Source organism: Macrobrachium rosenbergii, chromosome 25 (assembly GCF_040412425.1).
Source record: "Macrobrachium rosenbergii isolate ZJJX-2024 chromosome 25, ASM4041242v1, whole genome shotgun sequence".
NCBI classification, from domain to species: Eukaryota; Metazoa; Arthropoda; class Malacostraca; order Decapoda; family Palaemonidae; genus Macrobrachium; species Macrobrachium rosenbergii.
Window position 1 is genome coordinate 12,000,833 of NC_089765.1, and position 18,122 is coordinate 12,018,954.

The 18,122-nt window shown below is 33.3% G+C and overlaps 1 protein-coding gene and 1 long non-coding RNA gene across 2 annotated transcripts; both read left to right on the top strand.

Moving 5' to 3' along the window:
* The first annotated feature begins 3,909 nt into the window (after nucleotides 1-3,909).
* Nucleotides 3,910-4,217, top strand: LOC136852325 (uncharacterized). Its single transcript, XR_010857110.1, has 2 exons — nucleotides 3,910-3,943; nucleotides 4,157-4,217. It is a non-coding gene; the product is annotated as an uncharacterized lncRNA (long non-coding RNA).
* Nucleotides 4,218-4,503: 286 nt separating this feature from the next.
* LOC136852264 (chymotrypsinogen 2-like) lies at nucleotides 4,504-17,557 on the top strand. Its single transcript, XM_067126719.1, has 12 exons — nucleotides 4,504-4,507; nucleotides 5,655-5,779; nucleotides 6,046-6,149; nucleotides 6,707-6,840; nucleotides 7,357-7,481; nucleotides 11,604-11,760; nucleotides 12,556-12,724; nucleotides 12,945-13,054; nucleotides 13,560-13,709; nucleotides 14,451-14,596; nucleotides 15,361-15,481; nucleotides 17,179-17,557. Exons 1-12 carry the CDS (start codon nucleotides 4,504-4,506, stop codon nucleotides 17,232-17,234), a joined length of 1,401 nt encoding a protein of 466 aa, XP_066982820.1. The 3' UTR covers nucleotides 17,235-17,557.
* The last annotated feature ends 565 nt before the right edge of the window (nucleotides 17,558-18,122 follow it).

Genomic DNA, 18,122 nt, shown 5'->3' on the forward strand with positions numbered 1-18,122 from the left:
ATAATCCATATACGTAAGTATAATTTATATACATAAGTGTATACATACAGATTTATTTATATACATAAGTGTATACAAACATGTTTTTAAATACATAAGTGTATACAAACAGATGTATATATACACTTATCAATAGGTTTGTATATGCATTTATAGATGGGTATCCGTGTATGTGCCGTATGTATATATACAGATACACGATTTTACATTATACATACGTACACACACACACACACACACACACATAAATAAAGCAAGGAGAGATATCTAAGACGAAGGTGAATTTTAATATTAAATATTATAACTGAATTAATATTAAATATTATCATAAGTATATTCAATTGTTTTATAACTTTCTTTTTCATTTCAGCTTCTTCTTATATACCATGTTCACGGGTTCGACCCGCTGGGTGGGGTGGGGATTAGGGGATGGTTATACACAAGGATAAATGAGGGGGGAGGGAGGATAAAAGAAAACAAAAGGGTATCTCTCTGCTCACTCCTGAGGTGAGGGGACTGTAACATAATTCAAAATAAACTGTGATAGTTGATGCGTGTGTTTTTTTTCTGACCTGAATTTTTTTTTTTTTTTTTTTTTTAAAATGTTTTTTTTCTGACCTGAAAAAAAAATTTTTTTGAGGTTTGTATTTTTTTTTACCTTAAAAATGGTTTTTTTTTCTGACCTGAAATTTTTTTTTGTGAGTTTTGTATTTTTTTACCTGAAAAATGTTTTTTTTCTGATCTGAAAAAACTGTTTTGTGAGTTTTGTATTTTTCTGCCTTCAAAAAACCTTTCCTTGAACATTCGTTTTTTTTTTTTATTTAAAAAGAGGTCTTTTAACCTAAAAAACTTTCTTTGAAAGTTTCGTGTTTTTTTCCTTAAAAATTTTTTTTTCAAAAACCTTCCTTGAAATTTTCATAGTTTTTTCCTTTAAAAAGTAGATTTTTTACCTTGAAAAAACCTTTCCTCGAAAGTTTTGTGTTTTTCCTTAAAAAAAGTTTTTTCTTAAAAAAAACATTCCACGAAAATTCGTTGAGTTTTTCCTTTAAAAAACCTTCCCCATGAAAGCTTCTTGGGTTTTTTCTTTCCAAAAACCTTACCATGAAAGTTTCGGGTTTTTTCTTAAAAAAACTTAATCCTTCTAATTCTCAGCATTTCTAAATCGAAACATATTGACCTATCTATAGAATCCTATAAGCAAGTCGTAGATAGGCCTAAAAAAAACTAGGCTGCTTATTATCTTGGTCTATAGAATCTTATATTTAAGTCCCAGATAGGCCTAACAGTAGGCCTCTTATTATCCTAGCTGTAGATATCTATAGAATGTTTTATCAGAAGACCTACATAAATCCTTAAACTATACAAAAAAAACTCCCATAATCTCTGTGATAATTTGAAAGAAACATCATGCAATTTTCTATACAAAATGTGTCAAGAATTCAACCTCATAATATCCCTTAGCAAATATACAATCAAGGTACCCTTTCTGTAGATTTAATCTATAAGAAAAAAACCCACACATTTAAAGGTTGCAAAGGAAAAACAACCTTTTCCTTAGTAAAAATATACAAAGTCAAATTTTCAACCTCAAAAACGCTCTTAGCTACCATACAAAGCACCTTTTCTGTAGATTTAAACTAGAAGAAAAACAAAAAATGCGCCGAAGTTTCGTCGGCACAATCGAGTTTTCTGTACAGCGCATAATCAAGGCCACCGAAAACAGATCTATCTTTAGGCGTTCTCGGTATAATGCTGTATGAGCTGCAGCCCATGAAACTTTAACCACGGCCCGGTGGTGGCCTGTGTTGTTGCGTTGCCAGAAGCACGATTATGGCTACATTTAACCTTGGATAAAATTTAAAAAAAAAAAACTACTGAGGCTAGAGGGCTGCAATTTGGTATGTTTGATGATTGGAGGGTGGATGATCAACATACCAATTTACAGCCCTCTAGCCTCAGTAGTTTTTAAGATCTGAGGGCGGACAGAAAAAAAAGTGTGGACGGACGGACAAAGCCGGCACAATAGTTTTCTTTTCAGAAAACTAAAAACCCACACATTTAAAGTTTTTTTAAGGAAAAAAGCAACCCTTCCCTTAGCAAAAAAAAAAAAAAAGTACATTACCATTTACGATCAGAGAAAAATTATTTGGCTGAAATTATATAAATATATCACTCTGGTTCAAGTTCCCACAGATGTGATTAAGTGGGTGACACCTGTCCAAGGGAGAAACAGGTGTACAGATGATCAAGCAGTTGTCTGATTTAATTTTACGAAGTAGGCTTTGAGATGTGAGAGAGAGAGAGAGAGAGAGAGAGAGAGAGAGAGAGAGAGAGAGAGAGAGAGAGAGAACTGACTTTTTCTGTCCTTATAAATCAAGTGCTTCATCTATCTAATAGTTCACGATATTTATAGAGAGAGAGAGTTCAGAGAGTTTACCCTTTTTCTCATATAATAAATCGAATGTTTTATGTATGAGTCAGAGAGAGAGAGAGAGAGAGAGAGAGAGAGAGAGAGAGAGAGAGAAAGTATGTTGGCAAGAACATGGGACCTTGTTCTTAATACTTTTTATTTTTATTTTTGCAAGCCCTAATTACGTATCTGAGAGAGAGAGAGAGAGAGAGAGAGAGAGAGAGAGAGAGAGAGAGAGAGAGAGAGAGAGAGAGAGCTGTCTTCTCATTACATTTAATCAACGCAGTTCAATGTCCTTACTGCTAGGCCCAGCACTCCCAAATGCCATCGCTTTGAACCTCTTACAAACCAATATATATTATTGATAAGTAAGCCATCCAGACATTTGGTTGTTCATTTGGCTTTGGAAATCATCCAAATTGGTTAATTTTGACTGATTTCGGCCAAAAATTGGTTAACCTAACCTCGTTTTGCCATTCTGTACCACTGGACAGCTTGTGTTCAAACTGGTTTGGTCAGAACTGTAATTAGGGTCCATAAATATAAACAAGTAAAAAATGCGCCGAACTTTCTTCGGCGCAGTCGAGTTTTCTGTACATCGTATAATCAAGGCCACCGAAAATAGATCTATCTTTCGGTGGTCTTGGTATAATGCTGCATGAGCGGCGGTCCATGAAACCGGTAGTGGCCTGGCCTATATCGTTGCCAGAAGCGCGATTATGGCTAACTTTAACCTTAAATCAAATAAAAACTACTGAGGCTAGAGGGCTGCAATTTGGTAAGTTTGATGACTGGAGGGTGGATGATCAATATACCAATTTGCAGCCCTCTATCCTCAGTAGTTTTTAAGATCTGAGGACAGACAGGAAAAGTGAGGACAGAAAAAAGTGCGGACGGACAAAGCCGGCACAGTAGTTTTCTTTTCAGAAAACTAAAATGAAGAGTTGAGAACAAGGTTCCATGTTTTCACTAACTTACACACACACACACACACACACACACACGCTCTCTCTCTCTCTCTCCTCTCTCTCTCACAAGGCACCTCTAATTTCAAGAGCACACATTTCAAATTCTAATGTTTACAGAACAAATAGTTTGTATGTATTTTTGTACATACTGCATTTAGGTGTGTATGCAAATATTATTATATGAATCTAAATTCCAAAATTCATTCAATTATCTTTGAAAATTGACAAATAACTCAAAATCAAGAAGTCGACTTCTGAAAACTGCTTAGAAAAAATAAGATGAAACCAAGTATATTTATATTAATATTCCTGGCCCAAATTCTCCAAAAATACGTGACATACATATAATAATAATTACCTCTTAATCTGGTGACTTAAACCTTAAACAAGCCCGCTAAAATGGGGCCTAATTAAAACCACAGATTTATGATTCCTTAACACCTGGGACACGGGTCGAGTGGTCCAGTGGGTAAGGTTTATAAATTTGGGCTGTTCCCCGAAAGTTGGTGTCAGTCACAGATTGGTTGGAGTGATGGGGAGGCTGGCTGAAACGGGCCTGTTCTGTGTGAGTACTCTCTCTCTCTCTCTCTCTCTCTCTCTCTCTCTCTCTCTCTCTCTCTCTCTCTCTCTCTCTCTCTATATATATATATATATATATATATATATATATATATATATATATATATATATATATATATATATGTTTGTGTATGTATATATATATATATATATATATATATATATATATATATATATAGCCTATATATTTTTTTATCAGGTAATAGCCATCAACTATGGATTACTTCTAGTCTCTATAAATTTTGCTACAGCTCTCAAGGTGAGTAATTATCATAATATCTTTAATTTAATTTTTAATACAAAGATAATACACTACAGACATATATATATTATATATATATATATATATATATATATATATATATATATATATATATATATATATATATATATATATATATAAATATATATATATAAATTTTAAAAATACTTCGATGTTAAGACAAACATTTGAAAAAAATTTCACAAAAACATAAAAAAATAGGTACACATGATTCCCCCAAACTTAAATCATAAATATTCTTTTAAATCAGCTGTAATTATGAGATGGGTAATTGCCAACATATGTTGTAATCATCCCCATATACGTAACAGTACTTTATCGCCATAAAGTAGAGGTGATTAATATATATATATATATATATATATATATATATATATATATATATATATATATATATATATATATATATATATATATATACATATATATACTGTATATTCAAATCATGTTAATGTTTAAATTCGATTTTATCAATTTTGATAATGGAATTATATTCCCTCCCTAAGTTGAAATTCAAAATCACTAATAACATTCTCTCTCTCTCTCTCTCTCTCTCTCTCTCTCTCTCTCTCTCTCTCTCTGTGAAACGGTTGTCAAAATCAGGAAAATAAGGAACCACCCAAACATGGTCAAGATTTTCCTGAGCCTAACATTATCCCACTTACAAGGAAAATAAGTAAGTCTACATAAAACTTACAAATTTCATTACTTAAGTATAGCTCAGGTATAATTTGAATTCTAGCGGTCAAGGAGTCTATAGGCCTTGCATTCTTAAACATTATAGATGAATTACCATTAATATACAAAGCCACTGAACTGAAGGGTATTTTTATATGATTGTTTAAGTGATACATACACTTTGGCCTAAGTAATCACGCCAGTTTTAATAAGTGTTTCGAGACATAGGCCTATGCATTTCCTAGACAGCTGTGATTAAGCGCTAATCAACATATTAATTTCCTGTGATAAATGAATCTTTAGTAGGCCTACCTTATCCCTGTAGAAATCTTCCCTTCATATGCCTACGGCAGCTCCTAAATTCTCAAGCTCCTCTAGACCCTATTCAATCTACTTTTTCTCTCCTATATAAGAATAGACCTCATTCCTATAGAAATCTCCCCTTCATAGGCCTATGGCAGCTCCTAAATTCTCAAGCTACTCTAGACCCTATTCAATCTACTTTTTCTTCCCTATATAAGAATAGACCTCATTCCTATAGAAATCTTCCCTTCATAGGCCTATGGCAGCTCCTAAATTCTCAAGCTCCTCTAGACCCTATTCAATCTACTTTTTCTTCCCTATATAAGAATAGACCTCATTCCTATAGAAATCTTCCCTTCATAGGCCTATGGCAGCTCCTAAATTCTCAAGCTACTCTAGACCCTATTCAATCCGCTTTTCCTCCTCTATATAGGAACAGCATCCTGCCAGAATTCTCCAACTGAGAGTCCTTTATCCTTGGGGCAGTCTGTGAAGATTAAAAGCCCAAGGTATCCTAAGCCGTATCCCAAGAATCAGAATTGCGGTTGGCATTTTGTGGTAAGGAGCAGATAGATGTTCTAGGTGTTGCTAGTGGTGAAAAATTTTGTGACTGGTGAAAGATTTTGTTTATGATGGGCAAATCTGCATGATCAGTTTTGCTTGAAGTATTTGTATTAGTCTTTGCAGTATCTTTATATATATATATATATATATATATATATATATATATATAAAACACATATATATGTGTATACACACATGAGCATCTAAGAATCTTATTTATATATCATTAAGTCTCCCGGAATCTTCTGGACCTTTTCCAGAGCACAAATCCCAACGTGAGGTTCAAAGTCACCTGTCCAAAATTCCGTCTGGAAACTGGAAAGAGGAAGTCCTGCTACGATTACCTGGCTGTGGATGACTTTTTGTACGTAAATTATACCATATTTGATAATTCCCGTGGAAAGTTTAGCTACTGGCTCTGAATTCCTTAAAATTTATTTAATTTTTATGAGACTTCTGTACCCATTTTTCAGACATTAAAATTCTCGATTTTTTTATAAGCATATTGCAATAAATTTAGTATTTCCCATACAAAATTTAGTTACTGGCTGATATTTTCTTCAAATTTATACATTTTTTGAGACTTCAGTATCTATTCATTAGACCAATACCAAAATTCTCGATTTTTTGTAAGCATATTACAATGAATTTAATATTTCCCATAGAAAATTTAGTTACTGGCTATGAATTTCCGCAAATTCATAAATTTTTTTGAGACCCTTAGACCTAAAAAAATCTTCAGTAACTGAACTAAAACCACAAATAACTTAATTCTCAGAAACCCTAGACCTAGAAATCTTCAATAAGTGAACTAAAAGCTCAAATATATAATCCTAGACCTAGAAAATCTCCTTCAGTAACTGAACTAAACCCACAAATCCCTTAATCCTCTGAAACTTCTTTAATTTTATCATTTTTCAGCTACTGTGGTAAAGGGTTCCCCAAACTATGGACGAGCTCCACCAACGAGGTTGTCATAACATTCAAATCAAACGTCAAAAAGAATTTTAAAGGATTCTCCTGCAGAGTGAGAGCTGTGTCTGCTTCCTCTATAGGTAAGGATAAGAGAACCCCTGAGAAGAATCTAGGATTAGGCTCCTTTTCAAATCTTTGTGAATACTAATCTAGACCTAGGCCTCCTTTCTCTGTGGAAATTAAAGTAATTCATTTATCTTATCGTCCTTTTCAATAAAAAAATATATATATAGTTTGGTTGGTTAATTTCCTTTTGTATTCCTTTCATATACAGGAAATATTGGGCTTTTTTACTTTGTATGTATGTATGTATGTATGTATGTATGTATGTGTATGCAAGCACGTGCATCATACAGATATACTTATACATCAATTATACAGTTTCTAAAACAAAAAACAACTTCCAAATCACTATTCAATACAAATGAACTTTAAAACACTCGCTCACAAATTACCATAAAAAAAAACTCACATAAAACACACTTATAAAACTAGCACTCACCCACAGCATATGACACTTCAAATACACCTAATACAATACCCACAACTTGAACTGACACTTTAAAATAAACTAATACAATACCCCTTTACTTCAGATTCAACTCGATGCCTGCCAAACCCAGTAGTGAATACAATGCCCCTGGGCACGTCCATGGTACTGACCTCACCGAGGTACCCTAGAAACTACCCAAGGAACTTAGAATGTGGTTGGTATATACAGGTAAGGAACTGATTTGTCAAGTGTATGTTAGACTTATAAGCCTGTAGGAACTGATTTGTCAAGAGTATGTAAGATTCATAGGCCTAGAGGAGCTGATTTCATGTATATTTATGACCCATAGGCCTATAGGAACTGATTTCATGTAGGTCTATATGTTAGCCTAGAGGAGCTGATTTGTCAAGTATATGTCAGACTTATAAGCCTAGAGCAATGATTTATCAAAAATATATATCTATATTTTGCCTACAGGCCTAAAGGAACTAATTTCATGTATATTTAAATCCCACAGGCCTAGAGGAACTCATTTCTCGAGCACTGAAGACTCACGGGCATAAATGAACTGATTTATCAAGTATATTTAATACCCATAGGCCTATAGGAGCTGATTTCAAGTACACATAAGACCCATATTCCTAAACAAACTAATTTCATGTATATTTAAGACCCATAGACCTATAGGAGCTGACTTATCGAGTATCTTTAAGAATCATATATACACCTTGAGAAACTGATTTGTCAGTTATATGTTAAACTTATAGGACTAGGTTAGGTTATGTTTGGTTTGGTTAGGTTAGGTTATATTTGGTTAAATTGCATTCCTGTATGCCACTGTAACTTACAGGGCTATAAGTCAGGTTAGGTTGAGCAGATCCAGGGGGACTTCTGGCTGAATAGGATTCGTCATCCTACAGCAGGTTAGGGAGAGTTATAGGTTAGGATGGATCCTTGTAATTAATCTTGGCTCTCTTTATACATATACGTATTTTTATGGGTACTTACTAATTACAAAAACGAACTTTACGCTTTTATAAGTAAATTTTCTTGCGGTTTAAGTGTTTTTTAAGTTTTTGCAGCCCCAAAAATAATGATCTTTTTATATATATAAATATTTTTAAGGTTATTTGCTGATTGCAAACACGAACTTTATAGTTTTAAAAGTAATTTATCTTGTGGTTAAGTGTTTTAAGTTTTTCACACCCCGAAAAATAATGATTTCTTACAAAGGTCCTAACCTACCTGTTGGTTAAGTGTAAAGATAAAATGAAAAGTTGGTTTTTAGCTATAATAATTTTTAAAAATGGCATAAAACAAAACTTAAATATTTACATAGAACTTCTGTAGTTCAGGACAAATTATATATAAAAAAAATTACCCTCCAAAAATAATTAAAATTGGCAGAAATACTTGATAAATATATTGATAAACTGACATCCTCTATATATATATATATATATATATATATATATATATATATATATATATATATATATAATATATATATAATATATATATAATATATATATATATATATATATATATATATATATATATATATATAATATAATATATATTATATAATAAAACAGTAATACCTGTACTTACCACCTCTGTTGTTTGGGACCCCTGGTAGACAAAATTTCAGGTGTAGCCATCTTGAATTTTGTCACAAAAATAACTTTTGGAGTGTATATATAAAAATCTATATCTCTTGGAGGTTATTAACAAAACAGAAGGATTGACAAATGGAAATATTAGTAAGTCAATTCAGTCTTAAAGAGGCTTTTAAGAATCAGTCTTTCCTGAAAAAATAAGTCATAAGTTAGTGACTGGCATATAATAAAATTTTAATTTTTTTGAATTTTTAAATAATTTTTATATCTTGGGAAATTTTTTAAATTTTTATATCATGGATAGCTATCTTCATTTGATGAAGGGTATTGCAGTCACTGTTTTGCAACTGAGCCTAATAATAATAATAATAATAATAATAATAATAATAATAATAATAATAATAATAATAATAATAATAATAATAATAATAATAATTCTTAATATTTCTTAAATTTATATTTTAAATTTTTAATATTTTGGATCACTATCTGCAATTGACAAAGGGCATTGCAGTCACCATCATGCAAATGAGCCTAAGAAAAACTATAATAATAATAATAATAATAATAATAATAATAATAATAATAATAATAATAATAATAATAATAATAATAATAACCAGTCACAAGCGTAAAACCTCAATTTTGACTTGACACAGTCACTGGTCACAGTCCTAGGCAACCAGTTAGTCAGGAAAAACCAGTCACAATTGTAAAACCACAATTTAACTCAACACAGTCACTGGTTACAGTCAGGAAAAACCAGTCACAAGTATAAAATCACAATTCAACTTGACACAGTCACTGGTTACAGTCTGGAAAACCAGTCACAAGAGTAAAACCACAATTTAACTTGACACAGTCACTGGTTGCAATCAGGTAAACCAGTACCAAGGATAAAACCACAATTTAACTTGACACAGTCACTGGTTACAATCAGGTAAACCAGTCACAAAGATAAAACCACAATTTAGATCCACACAGTAACTGGTTACAGTCCTAGGCCTAACCAGAAAACCACTTGAAAACACTTGACGCTTAAGCTACTGACGAACATATAAACAGTATCACTTCGTTAGTAGAAAGTCGACTTGTAAGTGAAGAAACAACTTTAAGAAAGTTGTTGTTTTAGTGATGTTCCTCGGCTGGGGATACACTTGTATAAAGTAAGATGCACGTAATAAATACTTTTATTTTTAAGTAAAACTGTAAGTAAAACTTGTAATAAAATATAAGACGATTGTAAACGAAAAGTTCGGGTAAAGATATTCGCGTAAAAAAACGTATCTACGAGAGAGAGAGAGAGAGAGAGAGAGAGAGAGAGAGAGAGAGAGAGAGAGAGAGAGAGAGAGAGAGAGACTCAAATAGAATATAATTGTACAACGTGTTTTAAATAAACGTAAATGTATCTAACGTAAAAGCAAAAATGACGGACAATAAACCACGAGATTAGAACGAAGGGAAAAAATTACAAATATAAATATAGACTTTGGGCGAAACAGGCCTAGTTGTTACGTCACTGAAGGGTTGAGTCAATTTCTCATTTATTTAATTAATTAATATGTCTGGCTATTCATCATCTTATTTATTTATTTATCTATTTATCTAATAACTTATCTATTTATTTGTCCATCTATATACTTGGTTATTTACTTATTTGTATGTAAAATTTGGTCTAAATAGGCCTAGTTGCTAGCAGGTTGCTGCATCACTAAACAGTAACGTCAATTCGTCACTTATTTCCATTTACTTATTTATTTACTTGTTTACTTATTTATTTACTTATTTTACCTGCAGGGAGAAGACTGGAGTGTCAGAGTGGAGATCACTTGCCAAGACTTTCTCCTACAGAACACCTACAGAAATCGGTGTTTGGACTACCTAGCGTTGGCTCAGGATAGGTAACCTTGACTTAACACTTTGTTATGTGACCTTCAAGTGTCATTTCACTTTTTTAAGTTAAATATCTTTTTACTTGATTTTGACTCGATTTTGGGACTTGGGGGGCGGGGGGCGGTAACCTTGATTTAACATCGTTGTTATGTGTCCCGGAAGTGTCATTTCACTTTTTAAGTTTTTATTTGATTTTGACTCGATTTTGTGACTTTTTTTTTAGGTAACTTTGACGTAACACTTTCTCTTATGTGACCTTGAACCGTCATTTCACTTTTTAAAGTTAAATACTATTTTTTGTTTGATTTTGACTCGATTTTATTGAAGTTTTTTAGGCTAAGCCAAGCACTTGTGAGGTGGGGGTTGCATTTAATGTGACCTTGAATTATCATTTAACCTTTTTAAAGGCTAAATTAGTTTTTTTATTTGATTTTGACTCGATTTTGTGACTTTGGGTGGGGTGGGGGGGCTGTTAGGCCAAACACTTGTGGGGTAGGGGGCCTCAAGAAATCATGATAAATATTACAGGGAAGGAAGCTATGGGCCTAGGCTTATCTGCCCTTGTAAAGGTAGAAGTTCACAAAGCAAAAGAGAGAGAGAGAGAGAGAGAGAGAGAGAGAGAGAGAGAGAGAGAGAGAGAGAGAGAGAGAGAGAGAGAGAGAGTGTGTGTTTTCACACCTGGTGCCAGGCCCGAAGAACGCCAGAAGAAAAAATAAAAGAAAGAAAGCTGTAGGCTTAAACCTATCTGCCTCTTGGGTAAAAATGTTAAAAAAACAAAAAAGTGTGTGTTTTTATACCTAATTTATGTGTGTTTACACTTATTTAATGACTTCCCCAGGTACTGTGGGTCAGACTCTCCTCCCAAATTTATCAGCAGCAGCAGTCAGATGACCACGTGGTTTTCCACCAGCAAGAAAACTCACAGAAGGGGTTTAAATGCAAAGCAGAAGCAGTGGGTCCATCTGCTTACGGTTTAGGGGCTTCTACTAACTGCAGTGAGTAGGATTAAGTTTTTGCTAAGGTGCTTGGGAGGAACATTTCTTACTGAGAGGCATTAAATGCTATGAAATTGTTTTTTAATGAAATATTAATTATTTGAAGGCATTTTTTCTTTTTCGTAGCCCTTACAGATGAAAGATAAAAGTGTCTAAGTCGTTTGTCCGTAAAAAAATGATAAAAAACTCAAAGTAACAAAATGCGTTAAAATGAGTTTTTTTATTTCATTTAATTTTATTGTCAGTTGACTCAGACTATGTAACGTATCATAATTGTGAATTACATGTAGGCCTACAAAAGTTATCTCTTGTTGTGTGAGTGCGTGTATATATATATATATATATAAATATATATATATATATATATATATATATATATATATATATATATATATATATATATATATATATATATATATATATATATATATATATATATATATATATATATATATATATATATATATATATATATATATATATATATATATATATATATATATATATATATATATATATATATATATATATATAATATATATATATATACAGTATATATATATATATATATATATATATATATATATATATATATATATATATATATATATATATATATATATATATATGTGTGCATATCTACACATGTACAAATTAGTTTCAAGCCTAAAATCATAACAAACAAGAATCGAAATTTACAATACAGAAACGGCATTCTAACAAACCATACATTGTCCACAAAATAAATTCTGCGTTATTAAACAAACGAACAAACCCACTCAATGTCCTTCACAGAATGTGGCCGCGTAAACAGAGGCACAAGGATAATAGGAGGCCAGTCCACCGAAGTGAACGAGTATCCCTGGCAGGTGTCCTTGGTTTACAGGAACACGAACGAATCGTTCTGCGGGGGATCAATTATCAACGACAGATTTATCGTGACGGCAGCTCACTGCACAGCCTCGTAAGTTAAGAAAGACTTAATAAAGTAAAAACAAAACTATAGTAAAGTGCTGGAGTAGTACTTAAGGCTCCCAAGTTTCACCAGTTTTGAAAATGGCTACTCATAAGTTAAGCAGGACTTTAAATAAAGTACTGTAAAGCTAAGCTATAGTAAAGTACTGGAAAGATACTTTACACTCCAATTTTCACCATTTTTTAAAACGGCAATCGTCCTTCGCCAGGGTCTCCGATTTCCAAATTGTCGTGGGTGGACACTCCTGGGCGAACCTGCCCCCGTCTTTTCGGGTGGTCGAGTACGAAACTTATTACTACAACCCAGATTATAACTACTGTGAGTTAACTTTATTTCCTGAGGTCATTAACCTAGGAAGGAGATGTTTCTCTTATTTTTCTCTAAGATTAAAAATTGTCACAATGTTATGATTTTGATAAATGAACTGTATAAATAACCTGGTCATTCTTTCGACATCACCGAGTAAGTTCTTAAATCTAACCTTCTTGACTTCTTTGGTAAAACTGTAAGATCTCAAAAATAAGCCTATTCATTCCATCAAGAACATTAAAATCTTATAAGTCTAAACCTTTTGATTCTTTAGTCCTCACTCAATAAGATCTTAGCAAGACTATACATCTTGATACGTTCACTAAAATTAATTAGGGTCCTAAAGAATAAGCCTATTCATTCTTTCAACAACATTGAGTAAGATCTTCAAGACTCAACCTCTTGATTCTTTCTCCACCGCTGAATAAGATTCTAACGACATAGGCCTATTGTGCGGTACGACATCTCCCACCTAACACAGGCATAAATGTACTGTACCTATCATTTTATCCAGTCACACAGGACAGCGACTTGGTTCTGATCAAGCTGGCAACCACTCTGGACTTCAGCAACCCTGTGATTGGGCCAATCTGTCCTCCGCGACCGTACAACAAGTATTACGGGGTCAACGTCACAGTGACTGGCTGGGGATTCAGTGCAAATGGTCAGTACCACAATTGTGCGACTGTAATATTATTTCTTGGTGATTCTTGGTAACTGCATCTGACCTATATCTGAATTCTTAATTACTTAAGCCTTGCCATAAAGGATTTCCTGCGAAAGATTTGGAAATGGGTAATATTTCACCATCTTGGTACAGATTTCACTCAGAATTTGCTTACTGACACCAGGAAGTGTGTCCTTTTCTATTACAGTTTCACGAACATTAAACTTTTATCCAAGAAGACCTATATCTCAATTCTTAATTACTAAAGCCTTGCCATAAAGGATTTCCTGCGAGGGATTTGAAAATGGTTAATATTTCTCCATCTTGGTACAGCTTTCACTCAGAATTTACTTACTGACACCAGAAAGTGTGTCCTTTTCTATTATTGTTTCACGAACATTAAACTTTTATCCAAGAAATTGTAATTTTATTCATGGTATCTGTATGGTATTTTGTTTGGTCTTTGGTAACTCTTAAAAATCCATGGAGGAGACTTCCAAGGGTATACAGATATAGATAGAAGGATAGATGCAATATATGACGAGATACGGGAGACAAAATACCTTCAAAGATATGTGAGTAGTGGCATTGCAATGTAAATCTTACCCACTTTCATTTTGTAATGCAATGACAATCATTACCTAACTTTCCTTACGACAAACCAAATTTTACATAAATACAATGAAAGGAACTTTTAAACTCATTCTGCTCAACTTCCTACCATTTCCTGACTACCAGATAGCAAGACTATCCCAGATGAACTCCAAGAGGTGGATCTGACGACTATAAACAACGCAGATTGCCAGAACGCCTACCCAGACTACACAATCACCAGCAACATGCTCTGCGCTTGGTACCCAGCAGGTGGCAAAGATGCTTGTCAGGTAAAGAGGGTCCTTTTAAGGCAAATGAGTGCCTCATTTTCTCCACTGCATATTGCTAGCAATAATGAGGGACCTATTTTCAATGCAATTAGGCTAAGTTGTTCAAACTTACCGTGCAATGCATAATAAAGTGAATTGCTAGCTGGTGTTCACATTATTATTATTATTCAAAAGATGAACGTTATCCTTATGGAACAAGACCCACAGGGGCCATTGATTTGAAATTCAAGCTTCCAAAGAATGTGGCATTCATTTGAAAGAAGCAATAGAAGGTAATAGGAGATACAAAAAGAATAGATCAGTTATTAGAAAGGAAAAAATAATAAATTAATACAATTAGATAAAAATGTAAGTAAACTATACAAGGAGAATTGCTTTGCATAATGTCTTTTTCCACTACAGTATCTTGAAATCTTCATCATTTACTTGAGAATCAGGATAATATGCCAATGAGTGGGTCTAACTAAGTACCACCTTTAAGATGAAGGACTTTCAGTCCACAAATATTAAGATAATAATCTTAAAAGCTATCTTGTTTACAAAATTCAGTCTAAACATTAAGATAATCATAAAGTTACCTTGTTACAAAAGTAAATCCAAAATATGCTGTAATCACAAACCACTGGAACAACCCTTTTGTGTTCTTGACTATTCAAAGACACAAAATTCCCTTGGGATAATGTAACCTCACATATATCCATTTTCAGAGATACCAGTACGCTATGATTACCGATTGTGTCCTTTTTCATTTCATTTTGCCATAGGGGGACTCTGGAGGACCACTCATCACCCAGGAAAACGACTATTACATTCTGGTAGGCGTTGTCTCTTGGGGAGTTGGCTGTGGTGTCGCTGGGAACCCAGGCGTTTATAGTACCGTTGCTAGTAAGTGTGAAAAGCAATATACTTTCCCAGGTACTAGTAAGTTTGAAAATCAGTACACAGTAGGACAAGAAACTCTTCTGTCCCAGGTACTTAGCTGCAAGGATAGTGTGTTTGATTGGCCTTCTGTCTTAAGAAGAGGGAGAATGAGCGATTCCAGAAACAGGTTTGGCCATAAAAGCCAAACACTGAGGTACCTTTCAGCCATTCAGCACTTAAAATAGCAGAAGGCGGGAGCTAGAGGGGTTGGATAGGAAGATGGAAGATAGGTAGTATGAATGCAGGTGGAGTTAAAGGCTAAAAAAAAAGTAAGTGTAGCTAGGGGCTGAAAGGACTCTGCAGATGACTTTTAGTAATGCCTACAGCGTACCACAAGAGATACTCTGGAGGCACTACCCTGCCAAGAGAAATTAACACAGGGGATGGGAGAGAGTCAGCCAATTTTTAATCAAACAGTATGAGACTCAACGAAGAGGCTAGCTCTTGAGTTTATGGTTTCCACAGAGAATCTACAATCCTCAACTTATCAGACACTTTGGGGTCAGGCGTTCCGATAAGTAACAAAATCTGTTGAGTAACAAAGACTCTATACTATAGTCTACACTCGACTATTTTCTAGATATCTTCCAGCTAACATCATTTCCACATAGTTCCTGACCTACACAAACATTTGCTTTACATTTAACATTCAATTTAAGAGATTTACCTGAAATGTATCACATCTCAAATGGTACCAAAGCAAAAAAAATTATCATTAATGCTGTAATGTAGTTGGCAAGTACAGAAGTTCTTGAAGTACAAAGTCTGGCTTGTAAAATGTCACAAGTAATATTCATTCTTGGTTGATAGCCCAAAGTGATTTAATTTTGCTTTCAAGTTCCTTAACGTGCCATTTGACAAACATTTTCCTTACTCACTTGTCCTGGTACCTCGTCCCAACAACAACACTACGTACCAAAGCTTACCTGATTCTGATTTTGCCTGTTAATGCCATATTCCATTACCTCTTCAGTGGCTATTTCCAGACATCGAGGTCCTTTGGGAAAAAAGAAAAGTTAAAATATCTTACGATACCATTTTTATCAAATGTGTTTATACTTTGCATGTGCGTGATAATTTCTATGTAGGAAGGTAGATGAAACAGTTATTATCATGTTAACCAGATATTAAAGTACACCCCATACTGTGTACAGCATACTGGTGTGTATTTACGAAATTAAAAATGATTTGAATGTCATATTTGAGGGAGTTAAGTGATTATACTTTCATTAACTACATAGAATTATGCTAACTTTAGTTTTCTCTAGTAGATAACATTTTCATGTATATAAAAGTTACAAAAAGGCAAAACTGCCTACACAGAACTATACTAGCTTTATTCGTCTATAGTAAATACCATTATCATATATGAAAATAAATTAACTGAACTATACATAGAACTATAATAACTTTAGTCTTCTAGACTGAATGCCATTTTCATACATAAAAGTTAAAATTAGTTGAACCTAGCCTATACAGAACTATACCTACTTTAGTCTTCTATAGTAAATAACATTATCATACACAAAAATTACAAATTACCTAAAACTGTGAGTCCTGTAAACAGTGTAACCATACTTGTTATGTTTGCCTGTGGAGAATACAAACCTTTTTTCTTCTTCTTGCAAATGTAATATAACTTTTACCTTTTCAAATTTCAGACCAAATGAACTGGATCAACGCAGTTGCCAGCACTGGGGAAACCTGCTCTAAGTGAATAATATTCTCTGTTATTCTGGAGAAAAATAACATGTTAATTATATGACCTGTAAATATAATTCATTTTGACTTACACTGTGTACTTGGGCTTCTGAAAAAGTAAAAACATACACATTATTTTTCAGGGAATAAAATTAAAATGATTTTGCTTATTTTTTCCTACTCCTTCTGAGCACATTGGCCTATAAAGTTACCTGTATGGAAATTATGTTAATCTATAGTATACCAAACTTTTTATACTGTATTCTATGAGTAGGGTACTCAGTAAACTTTTCAAATACTCTACCTGATATGTAACACAACAATAAAAACCTGGAGATATTCCAATACTACAATTTAACCTGTACTTTTAATAACAATTACAACCTTTGATAAACCAAATTTTGATGCCATCAAAATGACCATTATATGCTTTCAAAATTATATGGTATCTACTTCCTTATTCAAGCAACGAAAACACAGTCTTTAAAGTTTGAAGGCAAGAGCAGCCTGCATTATACATAATGAGTCAATACTTAGGTCACTTTTTAAAATTCTACATGATTCTGAGCTAACACAACTCTTTGTTTCATATATACTTAAGCAATGCAATTGGAAATTAGACAATGTGATATTATATTGTCCACCTGTCTGCTATAGAGTGAAGCATTCTTAGAAATGATCAGCGTTCGACAAAGCTGGAACAGTAAGCAAGTCCAGCCTCATACCATAACTATATTGACAAATAGGGGGGTACTGGTTTAAAGACAATGCATTGATAAGTACTTGCCATACAGTTTTTGCAGTTTGAGGTGTGGCACAGCTCCATCAACAAGAACAAGAAATGACATTTACACATCACTACAAGACCACAAGATGCTTCAGACAAAAAAGCATCTTCAAGAAC

What these genes read in the sequence shown, in the direction of transcription:
- LOC136852264 (XM_067126719.1), top strand. An exon ending in TGTGTCTGCTTCCTCTATAG is followed by an intron (nt 6,841 to 7,356) that starts GTAAGGATAAGA and finishes CCTTTACTTCAG; the next exon opens with ATTCAACTCGATGCCTGCCA. An exon ending in CTGGGGATTCAGTGCAAATG is followed by an intron (nt 13,710 to 14,450) that starts GTCAGTACCACA and finishes CCTGACTACCAG; the next exon opens with ATAGCAAGACTATCCCAGAT.